The sequence below is a fragment of the Corticium candelabrum genome, chromosome 11 (genome assembly GCF_963422355.1).
Source record: "Corticium candelabrum chromosome 11, ooCorCand1.1, whole genome shotgun sequence".
NCBI classification, from domain to species: domain Eukaryota; kingdom Metazoa; phylum Porifera; class Homoscleromorpha; order Homosclerophorida; family Plakinidae; genus Corticium; species Corticium candelabrum.
The window spans coordinates 443,186-461,427 of NC_085095.1; the positions used below are offsets into that span (position 1 = coordinate 443,186).

The 18,242-nt window shown below is 41.4% G+C and overlaps 5 protein-coding genes across 14 annotated transcripts; 2 read left to right on the forward strand and 3 right to left on the reverse strand.

Moving 5' to 3' along the window:
- The first annotated feature begins 7 nt into the window (after positions 1-7).
- LOC134186490 (uncharacterized) lies at positions 8-3,331 on the forward strand. The gene is made up of 3 exons (XM_062654470.1): positions 8-291; positions 2,152-2,786; positions 2,854-3,331. The coding sequence occupies exons 1-3, from the start codon at positions 48-50 to the stop codon at positions 3,133-3,135; spliced, it is 1,161 nt and encodes a 386-aa protein (XP_062510454.1). The 5' UTR covers positions 8-47; the 3' UTR covers positions 3,136-3,331.
- A 709-nt stretch (positions 3,332-4,040) lies between these two features.
- LOC134186491 (uncharacterized) lies at positions 4,041-6,599 on the reverse strand. The gene is made up of 3 exons (XM_062654471.1): positions 6,342-6,599; positions 4,512-5,119; positions 4,041-4,452 (listed from the first exon to the last, which is right to left on the reverse strand). The coding sequence occupies exons 1-3, from the start codon at positions 6,589-6,591 to the stop codon at positions 4,183-4,185; spliced, it is 1,128 nt and encodes a 375-aa protein (XP_062510455.1). The 5' UTR covers positions 6,592-6,599; the 3' UTR covers positions 4,041-4,182.
- Positions 6,600-6,854: 255 nt separating this feature from the next.
- LOC134186830 (WD repeat-containing protein 5-like) lies at positions 6,855-10,731 on the reverse strand. Of its 4 annotated transcripts, none has more exons than XM_062654895.1 (5): positions 10,677-10,731; positions 10,366-10,470; positions 9,547-9,624; positions 8,801-9,489; positions 6,855-7,192 (listed from the first exon to the last, which is right to left on the reverse strand). In XM_062654895.1, the coding sequence occupies exons 2-5, from the start codon at positions 10,430-10,432 to the stop codon at positions 7,004-7,006; spliced, it is 1,023 nt and encodes a 340-aa protein (XP_062510879.1). In that variant the 5' UTR covers positions 10,433-10,470; positions 10,677-10,731; the 3' UTR covers positions 6,855-7,003. The 4 variants fall into 4 exon arrangements, with proteins under 4 accessions (XP_062510879.1, XP_062510881.1, XP_062510880.1 ...); XM_062654897.1 differs by having other exon boundaries at positions 10,681-10,725; XM_062654896.1 differs by having other exon boundaries at positions 10,673-10,691.
- A 1,821-nt stretch (positions 10,732-12,552) lies between these two features.
- On the reverse strand, positions 12,553-15,669 carry LOC134186363 (fibroblast growth factor receptor substrate 2-like). Of its 6 annotated transcripts, none has more exons than XM_062654305.1 (3): positions 15,510-15,669; positions 14,540-15,044; positions 12,553-13,519 (listed from the first exon to the last, which is right to left on the reverse strand). In XM_062654305.1, exons 2-3 carry the CDS (start codon positions 15,006-15,008, stop codon positions 12,930-12,932), a joined length of 1,059 nt encoding a protein of 352 aa, XP_062510289.1. In that variant the 5' UTR covers positions 15,009-15,044; positions 15,510-15,669; the 3' UTR covers positions 12,553-12,929. The 6 variants fall into 6 exon arrangements, with proteins under 6 accessions (XP_062510289.1, XP_062510290.1, XP_062510295.1 ...); XM_062654306.1 differs by having other exon boundaries at positions 14,540-15,015; positions 15,510-15,659; XM_062654311.1 differs by lacking the exon at positions 15,510-15,669 and adding an exon at positions 15,169-15,480 and having other exon boundaries at positions 14,540-15,015.
- Positions 15,670-16,103: 434 nt separating this feature from the next.
- LOC134186362 (gastric triacylglycerol lipase-like) lies at positions 16,104-18,226 on the forward strand. Of its 2 annotated transcripts, none has more exons than XM_062654303.1 (7): positions 16,104-16,273; positions 16,596-16,915; positions 16,984-17,227; positions 17,283-17,435; positions 17,505-17,576; positions 17,643-17,717; positions 17,782-18,226. In XM_062654303.1, the coding sequence occupies exons 1-7, from the start codon at positions 16,127-16,129 to the stop codon at positions 18,013-18,015; spliced, it is 1,245 nt and encodes a 414-aa protein (XP_062510287.1). In that variant the 5' UTR covers positions 16,104-16,126; the 3' UTR covers positions 18,016-18,226. The 2 variants fall into 2 exon arrangements, with proteins under 2 accessions (XP_062510287.1, XP_062510288.1); XM_062654304.1 differs by having other exon boundaries at positions 16,743-16,915.
- The last annotated feature ends 16 nt before the right edge of the window (positions 18,227-18,242 follow it).

The window sequence follows — 18,242 nt, forward strand, 5'->3', positions numbered from 1 at the left end:
ACCCTGCGCCGGCCAGTGCTTAAAAGTTGGGAAACGTCTAGAACCGGATGGCAGTTGTACCGACGTTTGTCGTCTTTCTAGCACTAGTCGTTGTTCAGATTGGATTTGGAGGCTACGGTGTTTTGGTGAAGAAATTTGCGGCCAGCAGCAAAGTCAACCCTCTGATTTTTTGTCTCATTCGAGATGCATGCTGCTGGCCAGTTCTGCAGCTGTGTGCTATTGTAGCGGAACGCCGACTCAATGTGCCACGTTTACGAGAAGTACCACTTTTCTTTGTCATGGGTTTCTTTGGTGAGTATAGGCGTATAGCTATACGTCCACGTATCAGTGTCGCATAAAACCTTAAAGGGGAAGTCCAACAAAAATGAACTTAACTTGTATGAATAGATCTTACGAAGACAAATCGATCGGTATATGTTACTTCGTTATCTTCGCTTTTGTATACGAGAACGAGCGATGTTTCTGTGATGTGCAACGCCCACGCGTCTGCTCCACGCTTCCTGGTCGATTAAGCTCCGCCCACTGCAACGAATAAACGCGTTTACGGTTGACTGCTACGGATATATCGAGAATGACGAATGTGAATGCGAAGATATTATGAAGATCTGCCTTCTTGCCGTCAGTGGTTCCTCTCTAAAGTAAAATGGTGTCGGTAGAGCTATTTCCCCGCCAGACTTTGAAGCAGAACTTCCTCAATACCACGGCTTACCTAGAGAACGCGCTTGTGCTAGAATATTTGTTTATCCTTGTTCTTTTAATATCCAAAGAGAAACGTTCAGCGCGCCGTCTGGCGTGTGCTACAGAGAACGTTCCTATTTTTACATCCGGTCAGCTCACTTTCTTTTGCCGCTGATTGGTAGAAGATTACAATCCCGGATGTCAAAATAGGATCATCCTCTGTAGCACACGCCAGACGGCGCGCTGAACGTTTCTCTTCGGATATTAAAAGAACAAGGATAAACAAACACTCAAGCACAAGCGCATTCTCTAGGTAAGCCGTGGTATTGAGGAAGTTCTGCTTGAAAGTCTGGCAGGGAGACAGCTCTACCGACACCATTTTACTTTAGAGAGGAACCACTGACGGCAAGAAGGCAGATCTTCATAATATCTTCGCATTCACATTCGTCATTCTCGATATATCCGTAGCAGTCATCCATAAACGCATTTATTCGTTCGCAGTGGGCGGAGCTTAATCCACCAGAAGCGCAAAGCAGGCGCGTGGGCGTTGCACATCACAGAAACATCGCTCGTTCTCGTATACAAAAGCGAAGATAGCGGAGTAACTTATACCGATCGATTTGTCTTCGTAAGATCTACTCATACAAGTTAAGTTCATATTTGTTGGACTTCCCTTTAACTTAAGACAGGACCTCAGGGGGAGATCAGGTCCTAGGGTCAAATCTCCGCCGGAGTTGTTGCACTAGTGGTGTCATATTTCCAGCTCCATAACCCTAACCCGTAACCCTTAGACCCTAACCATAACACTACCATAGATGGTTCGGAAGCAATAAAATTAATGAGTGCTCTTTCAACACTGTACATGCTTGTTGGTAGAAGAGAATGGATGTTGGAGGTGACTCATACTAGTACAACACTGTTATCTCAATAATGACTTGTTTAGCTTGAACAGGTTTACTTGATCAAATGATCAACTACTTTCTCAAGTCAAACTTTGTCAAGCCTTGAAGGCAAAACAGAACTTCGTTTTCAAAATTTTAGTGGATCTAGAAGGAAGACATCTTCTCATGTAATAGCTAGGAAATGATAGACTAGCATATTTTACCAACATCAAATTGCAGGTACTGATAGAGTTTGTTTGTACTTGTGCCCTCAAACTTCTAAAGAATTCATGTGGGAATTATTGTTTTTGTGGGAAAGGCCACGGAGAGTCTCAGTTGCATGAGACCATTGTTGTTGAACAATTAAGAAACAGTGAAAGGAAATGTACGAAAGAAACAAGGTATGTAAATAGTGCACGTGTATGTGTAACATATCATCACTGAGATTGCTTTAATTTATTACCAGGCCGTGAAATGCTAGAGTACAGTAACACCAGCATAGACCAATTATAAATGCAGTATTCTTATTCGCACTGGTTTTGTTGACTGTTCAGATCATTACCAGCATTGTCACATTTATTTCTCATTACAGGTGTGTTTGCTAATCAGTTTTTCTACATCATGGGTGTGTACTATGTTGGTGCAAGTATTTCATCAGTCTTCCAGCCTGCCATTCCTGTGTGGACTGCATTACTGGCAATTGTTACTCGTATTGAGAAGCCTCCCAGTCTCAGACAATTTTATGGATGGGCAAAACTCATAGGGATTATAATGGCTGTTGGTGGTGCTGTCAACATGTTGACACACAAAATTACACATCCAACTTCGAGTCTAAGTTCTTCAGATATAACTTCACACAGTTTTGGTAGTAAAACTGTTCTAGGCATTATTTTTCTGGTAATCAATACGATCTGTATGGCGATCTTTCTTCTTATACAGAAGCATTACATCTTTGAGCGCTCTAAAAGATGGGCACAGTATCCAATTTCAGTGACTACTTGGTGTTACCTATTTGGTGCACTTTATATGGGAATGGCATCGTTTTATTATGTTGGCAAATGTCCTCGTTCTGAATCATGTCATGACAATCCATGGAATATTCCCCAACAGGCAGCCATTCCCTTGGTTTATGCAATATTTGTGGCAGCAGCTCTTTGCTACATGTTACTCTCATGGTCAAACAAGCACGTCAGCCCTTCAGTTGTAACCGCTTTTTGGCCCGTCCAGGTTAGTGTTAATTAAATCAGTTGTCATTGGATGGTTCAATTAATGCTTTACTGCTGTGGTGTAAAAGGTGCTTGTTGCTGTTGTGTTGTCTTATTTTCTACTGGATGAGTACATGACAATACTTGACTATGTTGGTGCTGCTTTTATTATCATTGGTCTGGTACTGGTTGTGTATTCAAATTGGTATGCTGAGAAACTACAGAAGAAACATAGAAGAACTGAGATGTTGAGACATACAGAAGAAGATAGACATTTATCTCATTCACAAAGCAGCACATCCACTGATGATGAAAACGTTGATCCAGTGACAGTAAAATTACTTAGAAGTGGCAGTTTTCAACCACATTGAGATTGCTATCTTTGTTAGAGATATGACTATCAGACACGTTAATAAGATGAGAATTAAGTAGAGATAATAAAGAACACTATTACAAGTAATAGATGTATAAGGATTATTTATGATGTGATGTGACGTGATGCCACAGCAGCATACTAACAGCTAAAATACACACATCATTTTCAGGAGACAGTGTGAGGAACCGATGCATAACTGTGTTGATAGAACAATATGATAGTCGATTCCAATGCTGCTTTCTAATGCGTGCCTGTAAGAAATGTGCAACAATCTATTCTTGTTAACTAAGTGCTTAATTAATTAAGCTTTCAGGCGAGGTTGTGGTTCACAAAAACAATCAGCATCATAATGCATTATGTGACTGTCAGATACTTTGATCAAACTTTCCCAAAGATAACGTGAGGAACAACAAAAACAGAAATGCTATTTTTGAGGCTTATCAAATATCACAGGTCACACGAGACTAGCACTCACTTTCATTTGATTGTCAACAATTAGAATTAGGTACAGCACTTGCTCAGAGAACACCGAAGTATTGCATGTATCAATCATCAATAGTAAGTACATACATGCAAGAGTACAAATTGACCAAGAAATCTGTGACAACAACAAATTTGGTGCGTTTCACAGTATATTCTTGCACGAGCAGGTGAAGAAATCAATTTGACCATTCGGCAAAATTGTATGGCTGACAGTAAACAGCTCTCGTAGCGAAAAGACAATTGTGTATATGTTCTATTTGTCTAGAGAAACAACAGGTACTGGTAACGTTTATGGTACAAACAAACATGACTAATAATGATTACACCTGCTATGGTACTGTACAGTAAGTTGAACAAAATTAGAGAATAAATGTTAGCATTACATAAAGTGAGTGTTACTGTATTAGCTAATCAGCAATCCAAACTGGTAGAAATGTGAGATACATAGTAACAAATAATATCACCAGTAACGATAACAATCTCAACAAATAAGAAATTACAATGTAGCAAACCTAACAATGACAACGCTTTGGTTTACTTATCTTAAAATGTAGCAAATTCATTGTTGAATATTTTTTTCCCTTGTGAATGACTTTGCTTTCAATGGAGCATCAAAGATGTCGTCATGGCTGTTGATCAATGCTTGTCTTTCTTCAACTGATCGGCCAAACACAACGGCCATGTCAGTTTCCTTCCGTAACTTCTCAGCATACCAGTTTGAATACACAACCAGTAGCAAACCGATAATAATAAGAACAGCACCAACATAGTCAAGTGTCTCCATGCGTTCACCCAGTATAAAGTAAGACAACACAACAGCAACAGGAACCTGTAGATCATAGCGATAAACTACCAAATCAGACTGTGTAGACAAATGTTGATATTGACCTGCAAAGGCCAGAAAGCTGTTACGAGTGAAGCTGGCACAAGCATATTTCCCCAAGTGATCAACATGTAGCAAAGAGCAGATGCCACAAATATAGCATAAACCAAAGGAATGGCCTCCTCCTGAGGAATAAACCATGGATCATCCTGACATGCCCCAGAATGAGGACATTTAATGACATAATAAAATGATGCCAGCCCCATACAAAGTGCCCCAAAACAGTAACACCACGCAGTCACCGAAACGGGATACTTAGCCCATCTCTCAGAACGTTCAAAAATGTAACGCTTTTGTATAAGAATGAAAATTGCCATGCAGATGGTATTGGCAAACAGGAAGACAATGCCGAAAATAATTTTGTCACTATAGGTGACTGAAGACCCGCGTGTCAATCTTTCAGTTAGCATAGTGACGGCACCACCAACTGCCACTAAAATTCCCACAACTTTGGCCCATCCATGTAATTTTCTGAGGGTAGGAGGCTTTTCAATACCAGTAACGATTGCAAACAATGCAGTCCAAACAGGAATGGCAGGTTGAAAAACAGATGAGATGTCAGCACCAGCATAATAAACACCCATGATATAGAAAAATTGGTTGCCAAACATACCTGAAATACAACAATAACAATGACTTGCGGTAGTTGACAAAATTTCATTACAATAATAAGAGCATTTATTCTAACATATTTGCACCAATAAATAATGAACGCTGCTTTTCCACTGATCATGCTTGTCAGTGTCACAGTTAATTAACTAACAGTTAACAATCGTACAATACATTACATGTACAGTCCAAATTTATGTCTCTGACTATATTTGTCTTTGTATCACTTAATCAGTAACCATGTTCTTCTGTTGTTGGTGACTTTATCATACAAAATAAGACAAAGTCACATTGCAAATAGGAAACGGCAATGACGCCACTATATTATGACCAGCTCATTTATTAGATCTCAGTCTGCCTTTAATTAATGACAAAGTACCAAGTAAATTCATAATCTTATATTTGCATGAAAGAGTGTTGAGCAACTTGTGAAAATTCAATCTAAAATATATATCAACTGTATTTAAAAATTATTATATTTGATACAATTAATTAAATTAACAACTCACTAGTAGAGCATATTAACTACTAGTTTTTCTCATCTAGAACCAGCCACCAAATAACCAGTCGTCAGACGTGCGACCGTATTTTATACCCATTAGCGCAGATGCAAGTGAAGCTATTCCAACCAATAGAGGAGAAGTTCTGTCATTGCTGACCAATACGAACGTGATGTCATCATGAGGCTCCACCTCTCTTTGTTTGGTGCAGCTGCTAACGAGAATTCGGCCATCCATCCTGTACGTGGTGTCTAGTCCCTTGCTTTACCTAGGGGTTTAGCATTTAGAAACAACTTCTACATTTGCACGTGCATGTTTTTCCCACAGGCGGCGAGTCAGCGGTACGTGTAGCTGTACCCGACTTGTAACATTTTGCTTGTCCCACAGTGTTTCTGCATAGTGGTTCTGCAGTCTGACAGCTTGAATTTTCGGTGTGCGTCGCTGAGCGGCCGCGATGTTAATTCTAACGTTGTTGCAAAGTCACTAGTGCTCCACGAGAATTTGCGAAGAGGTACGTGCATAATAATTGTCCATGACAGCGTCTGTTTGTCGGACGAAGCGACTGACCTGTAAGTACGCTTAGTGTGTCTCTATTCATTTTCGTTATACGAAAGTCAGAGACGCCTATGCACGTGCATGTTTTCCAACATTAATAACACGTGAGTAGTTTGTGCAAGCTAGCAATCTACTCAAAGTCTCAAACTACTACAGCAAATGCTTGCTTACCAAACAATCCCAGAATAAAGAAAAGCGGTAACTCTCTCAGACGAGGCACATTCAATCTGCGCTCCGCTGCGACTGCACATAGTAGCAGAACTGGCCAGCAGACTGCATCTCGAATGAGACAAAAAATCAAAGGATTCGCTTTCTTGTTAGCTGCAAATTTCTTTACAACGACACCGTAACCTCCAAATCCAATTTGAACGACAACTAGAGCCAAACAGACTAAAGCAGTCGGTACACCGCTCTGAGCCATGCCTTCTAACGCGCGCAGCCAAAGATTTGAGTAGAAAGTGCATGGGTACCGTACGTAGACTCCGTGACCTGTTCATCAGCTTCCAACTACTTGTCATCACACATCTCGTAATGGTCATAGTGATTGCATCTACTCTGACTACAATTATCGATCATCTGACATCATCTAGTTATTAATTAGTTTAGTTTTTTCACCCTAGATTTTCCAAACTCATATTGACTTCCCGTACGGAGTCAAAATGATACGCAGCAGAGTGAACAACATTGTAAATAAAACTTTTTTGCAGGTCTCCCACCACAATGCTTTTAATAATGATAATATAGAACATACTATACATACAATACTCGAAAAGAGCTGTGCACCTTAGTACAGAATCGCAAGTGAAGCAAATTTACATCAGATACCTCCCAGTTCATGAATCAGACTTCCAAATTTTGACAGTTTTATCGTTCTCCAAAGCTCCAGATGCAAGAACGTTGTCGCTTGGATGGCATGCACAACATAAAACAACATCATTATGACCAGACAAAGCTTGAACCACTTCTTTGGTCTGAAGATTCCAAATGTAAATGAGGTTATCTTCGGAGCCAGACACAATCCACTACAAAACATAAATATCAACACCTTCTGTAGCTAGTGGAGCATCATGTGCATCTGCAAAATAGATCATAAACCTTTACTTCTGGTGCATTTCTTTTACCTAATCCAACTGATCCAGCTAATCCATCTAATCTGGATTAGTTGGATTAGGTAAAAGAAATGCACCCTAAGCTACACAGCATGCAATCTAGTATGTACAAAGCTCAAATTCTCTCCCTCCCTCCCTCCCTCCCTCCCTCTCTCGCGTGCGTGCACCCGTGCGCACACGTGTGTGTGTGTGTGTGTGTGTGTGTGTGTGTGTGTGTGTGTGTGTGTGTGTGTGTGTGTGTGTGTGTGTTTGCTATACCCGGCCATGTCTTTTGTCCGTTCGCAACCAAAATCGGCACGCACAGTTGGCACGCGAAGAGGAAGGTTTGCATAAAAATATTAAAAACTTATGCACCGGGTCTCGTAAAATTTCTTGATGATGCAAACGCTATACATTCCAGTTCATTCAAACACACGCCCACACCAGTTCTGTATAGACTGTACGTGTCGTCGTCCTTCGCAAAGCTTCGAGCAATCGAATATCTATTGCCGATGGAACTCACTAATAGATCGCTTTCATTTCTCTCCAAATTCTGATTGCATTTGCACCAAATCCAACCTACACGTTTTCTGTACCAAGCGCTACACGGGGAGTTCGTCAATTTATATCGAAAAAAGTGCAAAGAGCTAAAATTTAGATTCGGATTCATTCAGCTTATCCAGGACCTCGCAACAAAGACTGGATGTGACGTGTCCACACAGACTGCGTCTTCCGTCAGAACGCTACGGTATCTTACCCGTAAGGGCATGGATCTAGTATAGGTATAAATATCCAGATACATGAGTCATTTTAGATAATTAAAACCCCCATGCTGCATCCAAAAATCTTGACAACAAAACTCATTTTCTTAGACAAGACTTGTTTACGAAATTCAACTGTGATATACGGTATAAGATGAAATATTGGTGGGAGTTTATTTTGGCGGTTTGCTAAGAAATTGACAGAAAAGCATATTGGCGGATTATATTTTAGCAGTTGGAGGTCACTGTTGGACATAGGCGTCGACCCTAGTCTCCACCCACTTGACACTGGCCATTGTGGGGGAATAGCCATTGTGGGGGAGTTTGCAGTTGACTGCATTGTTGGCCACACATTTCCGTGGCTTTGTGGTCTCAGGAATCCAACTATTGACAAAGAATTGCTATGTACGGGTGAAGAACAGAACCTAAATGATTCCTACGCTGTTGCCATTGTTATCACCATTATACAATGCCTAATGAAAGTAGGTGATGACGTCAAGATATTATTAAACGTCATAACCGTATATGTCGGTGGCCAAAATATTGGCGAGTTTTATATTGGCGGTCGCTGAAAAATCCGTCAATCCGCCAAAATAAACTCCCCGCCAATATTTCACCTTATATGGTATGCAAATAGCAATGACACAGTAATTTATGAGTAACGTAGCAATGTAACGAAACTCTACTACACATGTAGCAAGGTTTCGTAAAAATTAAAACAAAAAACCAAGTGAAACACTAGAAAGATTGCCCAAAGAGTTGTTATTTGTATATCACTTGCCTTTCCTCCTGTCACTGAAAAGTTTGCAAAAATACAGTACTTTTCATTCTTGTGTCCTGTGTACGTTTTAAGACATTTGCCTTTGCTGAAATCCCATAACTTCAATGTGTTGTCCAGTGTTGCTGCCAGAATGTACTTTGAATTAGGAGAGAAGCGTACAAATGACACAGGGGGGTTGTTATCATCAATTAGAGTTTTAAGACACTGGCCAGATGCCGTGTCCCATATCCGCACTAAACCATCATAACTAGAAGAAACAATCAATGAACCATCACGATTAAAATCAACTGCAGACACAGGGTCAGAGTGAGCTGGTAGTGTCTTTAGACACTTCCCAGTCCGAACATCCCAGATTCTCACACTTTCGTCAAATGAACCAGAAACAATCAAGTTGGATTGAGGATTGAAGTTGCAACAAAACACATAATTAGTATGTCCCTTCATAGTCTTGAGACACCTGCCAGTGGCCGCTTCCCAAATACGAAGAGTCTTATCATCAGATGCAGATACAAGTAGTTTAGAATCACTCGACCATGCCACATCTGAGATTCCCTGTTTATGACCTGACAAAGTCTTGTCAAACTTCCCATCATAAGCTCCCCATAATTTAATCAATTTATCTGCAGAAGAACTTGCTAGCCACTCACCATCAGGACTAAATTTGACTGATGACACAGCTTTGGTGTGACCTACACATTCCTGCAGTGTTAACAGCTATCCTGTACACCTAACAATTATACATCCACCTGTCAGTGTAAACTTGAGAATATAATTTGGTTTCTTTGTTGCAGCTGTAGAAGCAGTCGCTGATGTTACTACAACAGCTGTCAATGACATAAACCAAAAACCCATTATATCCAACTCATTGTCTCAGCTCAAACTCTCTATCACATACTTGACATACTTCACAACAAATACGCTAGAAACAAAAACATAAGACAACCAAACGAACAAGCAAGCAGACAGACAGAGAGAGACGATACAGGCACTCTCAATAACATCTCTAAAATATGTATTAATTAAATGACAAAAATAGACAAACCAACCAGCTGACAAACAAACAGACTAAACTGTATCTATATTAACCATTGAGCTTGTCATTCACAGCCATTACAAAATGTGTGCTCTCTTTCTACTAAAGTACCACCCCCTGGAATGCAATCCCCTACATACAGGGTACTTGTGTGCATGCTCTCTCTACTAAAATACCATAAACCATTGACCACAATATATAACTGCCTACAGCCAGTAGCTCATGACCTAAATTTATAAGGTTACGAGCAGAAACACAAATTGCCCAATTTCAACTGACTGCATTTTATAAATCACATCACAGTAGCAAAATAGAGTACCAGTACAAAACCAATACTGATAGATTTTTTACTCTATCACTATTAAATATAATTTTTTAATTATCACACTCTCCAATCCCACTACTAAAGATTCCTACTAGTAGATAATGAGTCACTGCACTGCGGAATAATATAATATAACCATAGTAGCTTTCACACTTAGTTTTACGACATCAGTCAGCGAATACTTGGCGACGATTAAAGTATTCATACTCGAACTTGTTGAAATGACTGTGTCCTCCTGAGCAGTTGTTTGGCCAACTGCCTGAGTTGCCATCATGAGTACAGACAAACACGCACACAGACTAGCCGATCAACCTGCGCACACAAAGCACCGTTAGACATAGTGGATATTGCAACACAAAGCCCAAGCGCTTGTTGGATCCGCAACATGCATTTCACATGCAATCGATCTTTAGATACGCTCGATGCTTGACACTTTCACCGCGTTCCTCCCGTGAACGGGTAAAGACACGACGTCAGACTAGATAAACACAAATGGTATGTTCTGAAGTCTTACTCACGTACGAAAAGTAGGCAGCAATGAAAGCAACTACGACACGAAACACGTGGAACAGAGACGAGAATCTAGCTAGCGCACGTTACACTGCTTTTCAAAATTGTTTCGGTGATTCAACGACTTATTTGATGAAGTTGGGTGTTTGTGTAAATAGACAGTCACGCCATCATCATTCTCAAGTGTTGTGACCGGCATGCAGTCGAAGAGGAACGCGTAAGTAGACTTTTTGTAATTAGCATAGCATTTGATTTACATGTACTGAAAGTGAACCTCAGAGTCTAAGACTACTGTGTATTATTAAATGTAGAGAGTTACAGACTTCAAGACCACAGCGTCTAGTCCGTACGTCAGCCGGTACGGAGGGAGGATTCTGGGAGGATTCTGGGAGGGAGGGAGGATTCTGGGAGGGAGGGAGGATTCTGGGAGGGAGGATTCTGGGAGGGAGGATTCTGGGAGGGAGGATTCTGGGAGGGAGGATTCTGGGAGGGAGGATTCTGGGAGGGAGGATTCTGGGAGGGAGGATTCTGGGAGGGAGGGAGGGAGGATTCTGGGAGGGAGGGAGAATTCTGGGGGGAGGGAGAATTCTGGGGGGAGGGAGAATTCTGGGGGGAGGGAGAATTCTGGGGGGAGGGAGAATTCTGGGGGGAGGGAGAATTCTGGGGGGAGGGAGAATTCTGGGGGGAGGGAGAATTCTGGGGGGAGGGAGAATTCTGGGGGGAGGGAGAATTCTGGGGGGAGGGAGAATTCTGGGGGGAGGGAGAATTCTGGGGGGAGGGAGAATTCTGGGGGGAGGGAGAATTCTGGGGGGAGGGAGAATTCTGGGGGGATGGAGGATTCTGGGAGGGAGGATTCTGGGAGGGAGGATTCTGGGAGGGAGGATTCTGGGAGGGAGGGAGGATTCTGGGAGGGAGGATTCTGGGAGGGAGGATTCTGGGAGGGAGGGAGGATTCTGGGAGGGAGGGAGGATTCTGGGAGGGAGGGAGGATTCTGGGGGGGAGGGAGGATTCTGGGGGGGAGGGAGGATTCTGGGGGGGAGGGAGAGAGGATTATGGGGGGGAGGGAGGATTCTGGGAGGGAGGGAGGATTCTGGGAGGGAGGGAGGATTCTGGGAGGGAGGGAGGATTCTGGGAGGGAGGGAGGATTCTGGGAGGGAGGGAGGATTCTGGGAGGGAGGGAGGATTCTGGGAGGGAGGGAGGATTCTGGGGGGAGGGAGAGAGGATTCTGGGAGGGAGGGAGGATTCTGGGAGGGAGGATTCTGGGAGGGAGGTTTCTGGGAGAGAGGGAGGATTCTGGGAGGGAGGATTCGGGGAGGGAGGATTCGGGGAGGGAGGAAGGATTCTGGGAAGGAGGGAGGATTCGGGGAGGGAGGGAGCAGGGAGAAAGGAGGGAAGGAGCAAGAAGAGAAGGAGCAAAGGGAAGGGACAGGGAGGGAAAGCGGGAGGAAAGAACATTCTAAAATTATAGTCAAGTGGTGTTTGCGTATGCGTATTTCCTACAATATTAGATGAATATTCAGCGATTCCGTGTCCTTGAGTACGGTAGTTGTTACTAATCATGTGTATTGAAGAGCCCTTCACAATGCATGGTCACAATTGCCTTCTTCATATGAAATAGGGAGACCATTATATTTGACACACAACAATGACCATGGCTTGCCTCCACGGTCTAGTTTTAATAGATCGTATGTACTGGTATCCAGCTTCGACGGCTTAGTGGCATTGGCAATGGGTATTTAATTAATCCAAGTCCCACTGTTGCAGTGGTATTTGATCTTCATATCTCCCGATCAAGCATGCGTGTTCTCCCTTGAGTCCTTCATAAACACATCACCTACCTAATTTAGAAATTAATTAAGAACAGCTAGAATTTGACGTCGATGTACAGCACCACCTTGGTTTCACTCGTTACTAACATTCTGATATTTAATGTACTGTACTCTCAGTTCACGCCACTAAATACTGGCATGCATACAGTACTCATGGCATGTGTGATCCACACACACACACAACGTTCATTACAAGCTGAGGGAGGTCACAGTGATTATTATCACATAAGATAAACACCTCCACAGCAGAGAAACACCTGAATCATTTAGCCACTCGCTAACAGATGAGTGCATACAAATTGGTACATACTAACAAGCCTCTGAAACTATATGTTTGCAAGCACATGCTACTCAATAGATTTCCCATATTACTGACATCAGCATCACTAATTTACTCCTGTACTAACACTATCCTGTACACATGACAAGTTTTATGTGTGCCTGGTCTGCCGACTTGATGTATTTTCATATTCACCTCCTCCACTAGCAACTTGAGACAAAGCTTGCGTTTTTGTGAAGTCAATCTGTGTATACGAATACTGAACTTCGGAGGCAGAAAGTTTCTTATTCGGACCAGAACTTGATCCACTAGTTCCACCAGATGTCACTGGCTTGCGCAAATCAAGTTGAACATATGCTAGCTGTACTTCCTCTTGTCTTGCTTGTCTAGTAGACTCTGGCAATGGCCGCACAACAGAAACATCTGCATAATGAACAGGTGCTGTTGGTACCCCATTTGAAGGCTGTATCTGTCGCAAATTAGGAATTACTTCGGCATACTCTGTTTTTGGCATTTGAGAAGTAGGCTTGGAAGACTTGGTAGATTGCCCTCTAAAATCAACTTCAGCATAATTCAGTGGCCGATGATCAGGTATCTTAGCAGCCTCTGTTGCTTGAAAGTCAATAGTAGCATAACCACATCCCTTCTTGTTAGGAACTGGATTTTGAGATATCCGCCATTCTTTGTTTGCAGGAGGTAGATCCAACTCAGCATAGTTAATCTTTGCTGTACCCACACCAGCTATTACACACGTGACAAGCCATTACACATGATTATCTGTAATGATGGTTTATTAGTACAGATGCTAAAACCAAATGTACAAACTTGGACTAAAATATACAAAGCTGTCTAATGTCCAAACAATACCATAGGTACTTATTAGGTGGCAACCACACAGTCTGAGTCAATCAACAACACTCAACACACATTAAAACTGCCACAATTTAATGACATGCTCTTAGGTAGAGCCGCTACCAGCACAACTAGAACAAAGACTAAACACTAAAACTAAAGGTAACAAACAACCAGAAAAATATCAATAACAACATTCCCCAGTTCCACAAGTGTGTCAACCTCAAACATCTACATAAAGAAGAAATAATGACAAAATTGAGTAAGACCAAAAGAACTTAAAGATCTACAAAAGTACAGTGAGAAAACTTCCCATAAGTTCCAATGAAGACTGCCTACACTTTCAGGTACACTTCATCACACATCATCATACCAGTGTTACCACATTATACCACTGGAAACAAGCTACAACTATTTACACAACAAATGCAATAATAGCCTCACAAGGTAATGCTTCCCACTCTTCATAACGTAAAAAATTCTACACAAGAAACTACACATAATAAACTAAGCGACACATTTTAGTGTGTGCTTCAATGAGTTTTAAACTGAACTAAATTGTGTGTTGAGTAGGATACATTCAAATTTCAATAATAATAATAATAATAATAATAATAATAATAATAATAACACTAAATCCAATCGCACAACACAGCAACAGTACTGTACTACAGTAGAACCTCTAAATGAGTACAGGATTAATAAGCAAGATGCTATAATTCAATTCAATCACTGACAAACATTGGTCATTGAATTACATGTAACAATCAATACAACATCACCAAAGTCTATAAAGCAAGCTAAAACGTAAGCACAATGTGACTTACTACTAACAAAGGACATACATGTAAAGCACATCATAATTCCACCAAACATAACAAGAAGCAAGCTCTAATATCCTTGACTTACAGTTAGGAGATGCAAAAGCTGGAAAGTCCACGTTAGCATGAATAGGTGCACTAGAGGAAGAAGACGCCGCTTCTGGAGGTGAAGGTGACACTCTGGCTGCTACTGACCCAGACTGCGGAGCCGCACCATCTGGATCCTCGTCCTTCAGATTCTTCGATTTACCGGTTCTGATGTTGGTTTCCACCAACCTAAAAATAGCCTCCGCACTTCGAGTAGAGAAAGCGTATATTCCCTCACCAGTTGGACACCTGCGTCCAGCCTCAAACGAGAAAAGATTGTCATCGTAGCCGTAGCGTCTCAGATACTTTAGAGGCCATTTGATAGGTTGATTCTTAGAGTATAGAATTAAATGAGTCTCTGTCACCTCCAGCTCACCTTCACCCACAATACGGTTGTCGTCGTCCAAGTTCTTGACATGAAATCGTTTCTGAGCCTCCGATTTCGATCCTCGACTTATACAGCCACCCATTATTCAACTGGCGAACAGAGAAATGTTACTACGCAACTACAACAAAAGCAAGAGGAGACTTAATTACGCACACAATAAAGCAAATCATCCGACATTACATTACAGTGTACCCCTGATCCACCCCAACGGGTCCCCCACTCCAACCTTGACGACTTCTTACCAACTAACAATGCAGCAACAACGAGTAGCGTTTCTACGGCAAACGAGCAAGGTCGCGGTTAGTAGCAATGTCAGTGCAGTTCCACGAAACGCTAAACTTCGCATCAAAGCGGAAGTTCTACAACGCAGCGCCTGCAATTGGAATGTCAACCAAATGAACAACGCTTACTTTGCGAATATTAAAAAACGATAAGAAAGACGCTCAGCTCGCGACGAAACAACGCCAGGTGATAGCTAGGGATGGCTCGTGAGGGGTGGTCGTGAAGAACAAACAACAAACTCACACACACCACACTAATACAACAGCCTACCACCTTGTCTACCATCTTACATGTTACTTACGCTCAAATTGGTCATGGATGAGAGCGCGATCAGTCTTCGTCAAGCGAAACAGAGAGCTAAATGAGCAATCTGTCGACTAATAAAAGAGCCACGCCTTTATGATGTTGGTGTCCGGGGTAGCTGAAAGGCGGAGCAAGAAGTCGCACTGTCCAACCTTCTGGAATGCAGCTAACACCCGGTCACGTGACTACATCTTTAGTTGATTAATTAGAAACTATCTAGACTCGAAGACATTCGAATATTTAGTTAATTAATTAAGAACGGATCCAATTTCAACAATTCACAAAATGACCACGTGCACAAGGTAACGTTTTGTGAAGGCATCCGTTCTGTACGTTCACCGACCCTAAACCGGCCATTACTGTAGCCTCACGTAGCCAGTCGGCTTGTAGGATATGTAGGGCAGATGTTCTGCAGATCTATGTATTTCTACAATACAGTACAAGCCTCTAGTCATATATGCCTATTTGTACAATAAAATTAACTATCTAGTCAATAGAAGCTCATGCCAGGTGTGCACGCGTGCTCCATGCCATAAGTTTGTTACTTTGACCTATACTATATGGCTCGCGTGACTTGCTTTAATCATTTCTGCTGTAATTTTGGTTGACGTTTCTATGTTGTCTAGGGAATCACGGCGTATTTTTGTGTCAATTGCTGCATTGCTGCAGCTAAAGGTTCTGGTTGTAGTTTCGACGTCTCTACAGCACAGCAATACCGACAACACTCTCAACGATGGACTGCCAGAAGAAAATATGACTACTGTGAGTTGTAGATGTTATAGACTTTAGTAATTCTTAGTGTGGAAACTAAAATATGTTAATTAATGGTGTTTTAAGTTCTTGAATCAGTATCTTGTTGATTTGTCACGCTTACTGAATAGTCTCTTGGGCATGCAGTTTCGTTATTAGAGGCTGCATGTAAGTTAACCGACTGATCAAATTTTAAGAACTTAAGTAATCTAAAGTGTGATGTTGAATACCAGTATGACAGTAACAGAAGAGAGATCTATATAAACTGCATCTCTCTAGCTAGTATAGCAGGTGTTCTCCCATACAAAGTTGACTCATGAAATCATGTATGCAGAGTGAGATGATTGTATACAATGGATACCCAGTAGAGAACCACTGGGTTACAACTGAAGACAATTTCATCCTTAACATGCAGAGAATTCCACATGGTCACTCCTCTGATTCTCAGACTGAAGCTTCTTCTCCTGTTTTCTTCTTACAGCATGGAATCATTGCATCTAGTGCAGACTGGGTCTCTAATTCTCAAAATGAAAGTTTGGCATTTTTGTTGGCAGACCAGGGATTTGATGTTTGGCTGGGCAATGTAAGAGGTAACACCTATTCCAAAAACCACACAAAATTAAAACCTAATCAAGAAGCATTCTGGGCTTGGAGGTTAGTTGATATACATCAGCAATGTTATCACTTCATTGTTAGATCTGTAGTTTTTGTGAATGTTCTAGCTGGGATGAGATGGCTCGATATGACCTTCCAGCAATGCTAGGTTATGTCATGAACTATACAGAGCAATCTGAGATCTTTTATGCTGGTCACTCACAGGGGACGACAATGGCATTTGCTGGATTTTCAATCAACAAGGAGTTGTCCTCTCATATCAAAGCTTTCTTTGCATTTGCACCTATTACAACAGTTACCCACATGAAAGGCTTAGTGCCTCTTCTTGCAGACATATCACCTGAATTAAAAGTTCAACAACGTTCAATTTAATTGATATTAAAATCTTTTAATTGCAGCTGTTTAGGAATTGTTTAAAATTCTTGGTGTCAATGACTTTGCACCTAGTGGTCCTTTGACACACTACTTTGCACAGCAAATATGTGGAAGTAAGTTAGAAGTTACATGTGGCAACATTGTCTTTCTCATTGCTGGGTTTGATGAAGCAAATCTAAACAAGGTACAACTGCTTGCTATTGCACATAACTAGTTGTTTCATTTTCATAATAAGCATATGTGCGTTTGCTAGAGTCGTATTCCTGTCTACCTAAGCCATACTCCTGCTGGAACTTCTGTTCGTGATTTTGTTCACTTTGCTCAGGTGATCAGGAAACATGTGTATACGTCGCAGTTAGACAGGTACTGAGTGTCATGTCCGTTGCTTTAGGAATACAAGAGTGGCAAATTTCAAAAATATGACTTTGGAAGCTCTAAGGCTAACGCTGATCATTACAACGGAATGGTAAAGTCTATCATTATCATAACAACTTCATATTCGTTTTATCATCAAATTGTTTCATCTGTAGACTACTCCTCCCATGTATAATTTGACTGACTTTTACGTTCCTGTGTATACATATGCTGGAAGTAATGACTGGATTGCTGATCCATCAGATGTGTCTTCTCTGATACCACAATTGAAAACTTTGAGAGGCAACATGACCATTGAAGGTTACAATCACATGGACTTCATTTGGGGAACAGATGCACGGAAGAAGGTATATGGAGACGTCATACAACATGCAAAGTCTCTATTATAGAATTAGACAGTCTGACGGCAGCATGTCTACTGTATAAAACAGATAACACTTGACATCTCTTATCTTTCAATTTTTGCTGCCACTGCGCTTGAATTTGATGAAACAATAAAGTTATACAAACCTACAAACTTTTAGTTACGTTATTAGATAAATGGTACAGTAGTCTCAAACTACAGTAACTTAATTCACAGTCTTTATAGAACAAAGTCAATGCTCAGCTGCTGGTC

Bases quoted from the DNA above. Each gene is read 5' to 3' on its own strand.
- LOC134186362 (XM_062654303.1), top strand. From the start codon at position 16,127: ATGTTGTCTAGGGAATCACGGCGTATTTTTGTGTCAATTGCTGCATTG. The intron at 16,274-16,595 runs GTGAGTTGTAGA...TCATGTATGCAG, and splicing joins CAGAAGAAAATATGACTACT to AGTGAGATGATTGTATACAA. The intron at 16,916-16,983 runs GTTAGTTGATAT...TGAATGTTCTAG, and splicing joins GAAGCATTCTGGGCTTGGAG to CTGGGATGAGATGGCTCGAT.
- LOC134186491 (XM_062654471.1), bottom strand. From the start codon at position 6,591: ATGGCTCAGAGCGGTGTACCGACTGCTTTAGTCTGTTTGGCTCTAGTT. The intron at 5,120-6,341 runs GTAAGCAAGCAT...GTTGTATTTCAG, and splicing joins CTTTATTCTGGGATTGTTTG to GTATGTTTGGCAACCAATTT. The intron at 4,453-4,511 runs GTCAATATCAAC...TATGATCTACAG, and splicing joins CAGCTTTCTGGCCTTTGCAG to GTTCCTGTTGCTGTTGTGTT.
- LOC134186830 (XM_062654895.1), bottom strand. From the start codon at position 10,432: ATGATGGCAACTCAGGCAGTTGGCCAAACAACTGCTCAGGAGGACACA. The intron at 9,625-10,365 runs GTATGAATACTT...TGTCATTGACAG, and splicing joins AGTCATTTCAACAAGTTCGA to CTGTTGTAGTAACATCAGCG. The intron at 9,490-9,546 runs GTGGATGTATAA...AGGAATGTGTAG, and splicing joins TCTCAAGTTTACACTGACAG to GTCACACCAAAGCTGTGTCA.
- LOC134186363 (XM_062654305.1), bottom strand. From the start codon at position 15,008: ATGGGTGGCTGTATAAGTCGAGGATCGAAATCGGAGGCTCAGAAACGA. The intron at 13,520-14,539 runs GTAAGTCAAGGA...CGTGTGTAATAG, and splicing joins AGCTTTTGCATCTCCTAACT to CTGGTGTGGGTACAGCAAAG.
- LOC134186490 (XM_062654470.1), top strand. From the start codon at position 48: ATGGCAGTTGTACCGACGTTTGTCGTCTTTCTAGCACTAGTCGTTGTT. The intron at 292-2,151 runs GTGAGTATAGGC...TTCTCATTACAG, and splicing joins CTTTGTCATGGGTTTCTTTG to GTGTGTTTGCTAATCAGTTT. The intron at 2,787-2,853 runs GTTAGTGTTAAT...GTGGTGTAAAAG, and splicing joins CCGCTTTTTGGCCCGTCCAG to GTGCTTGTTGCTGTTGTGTT.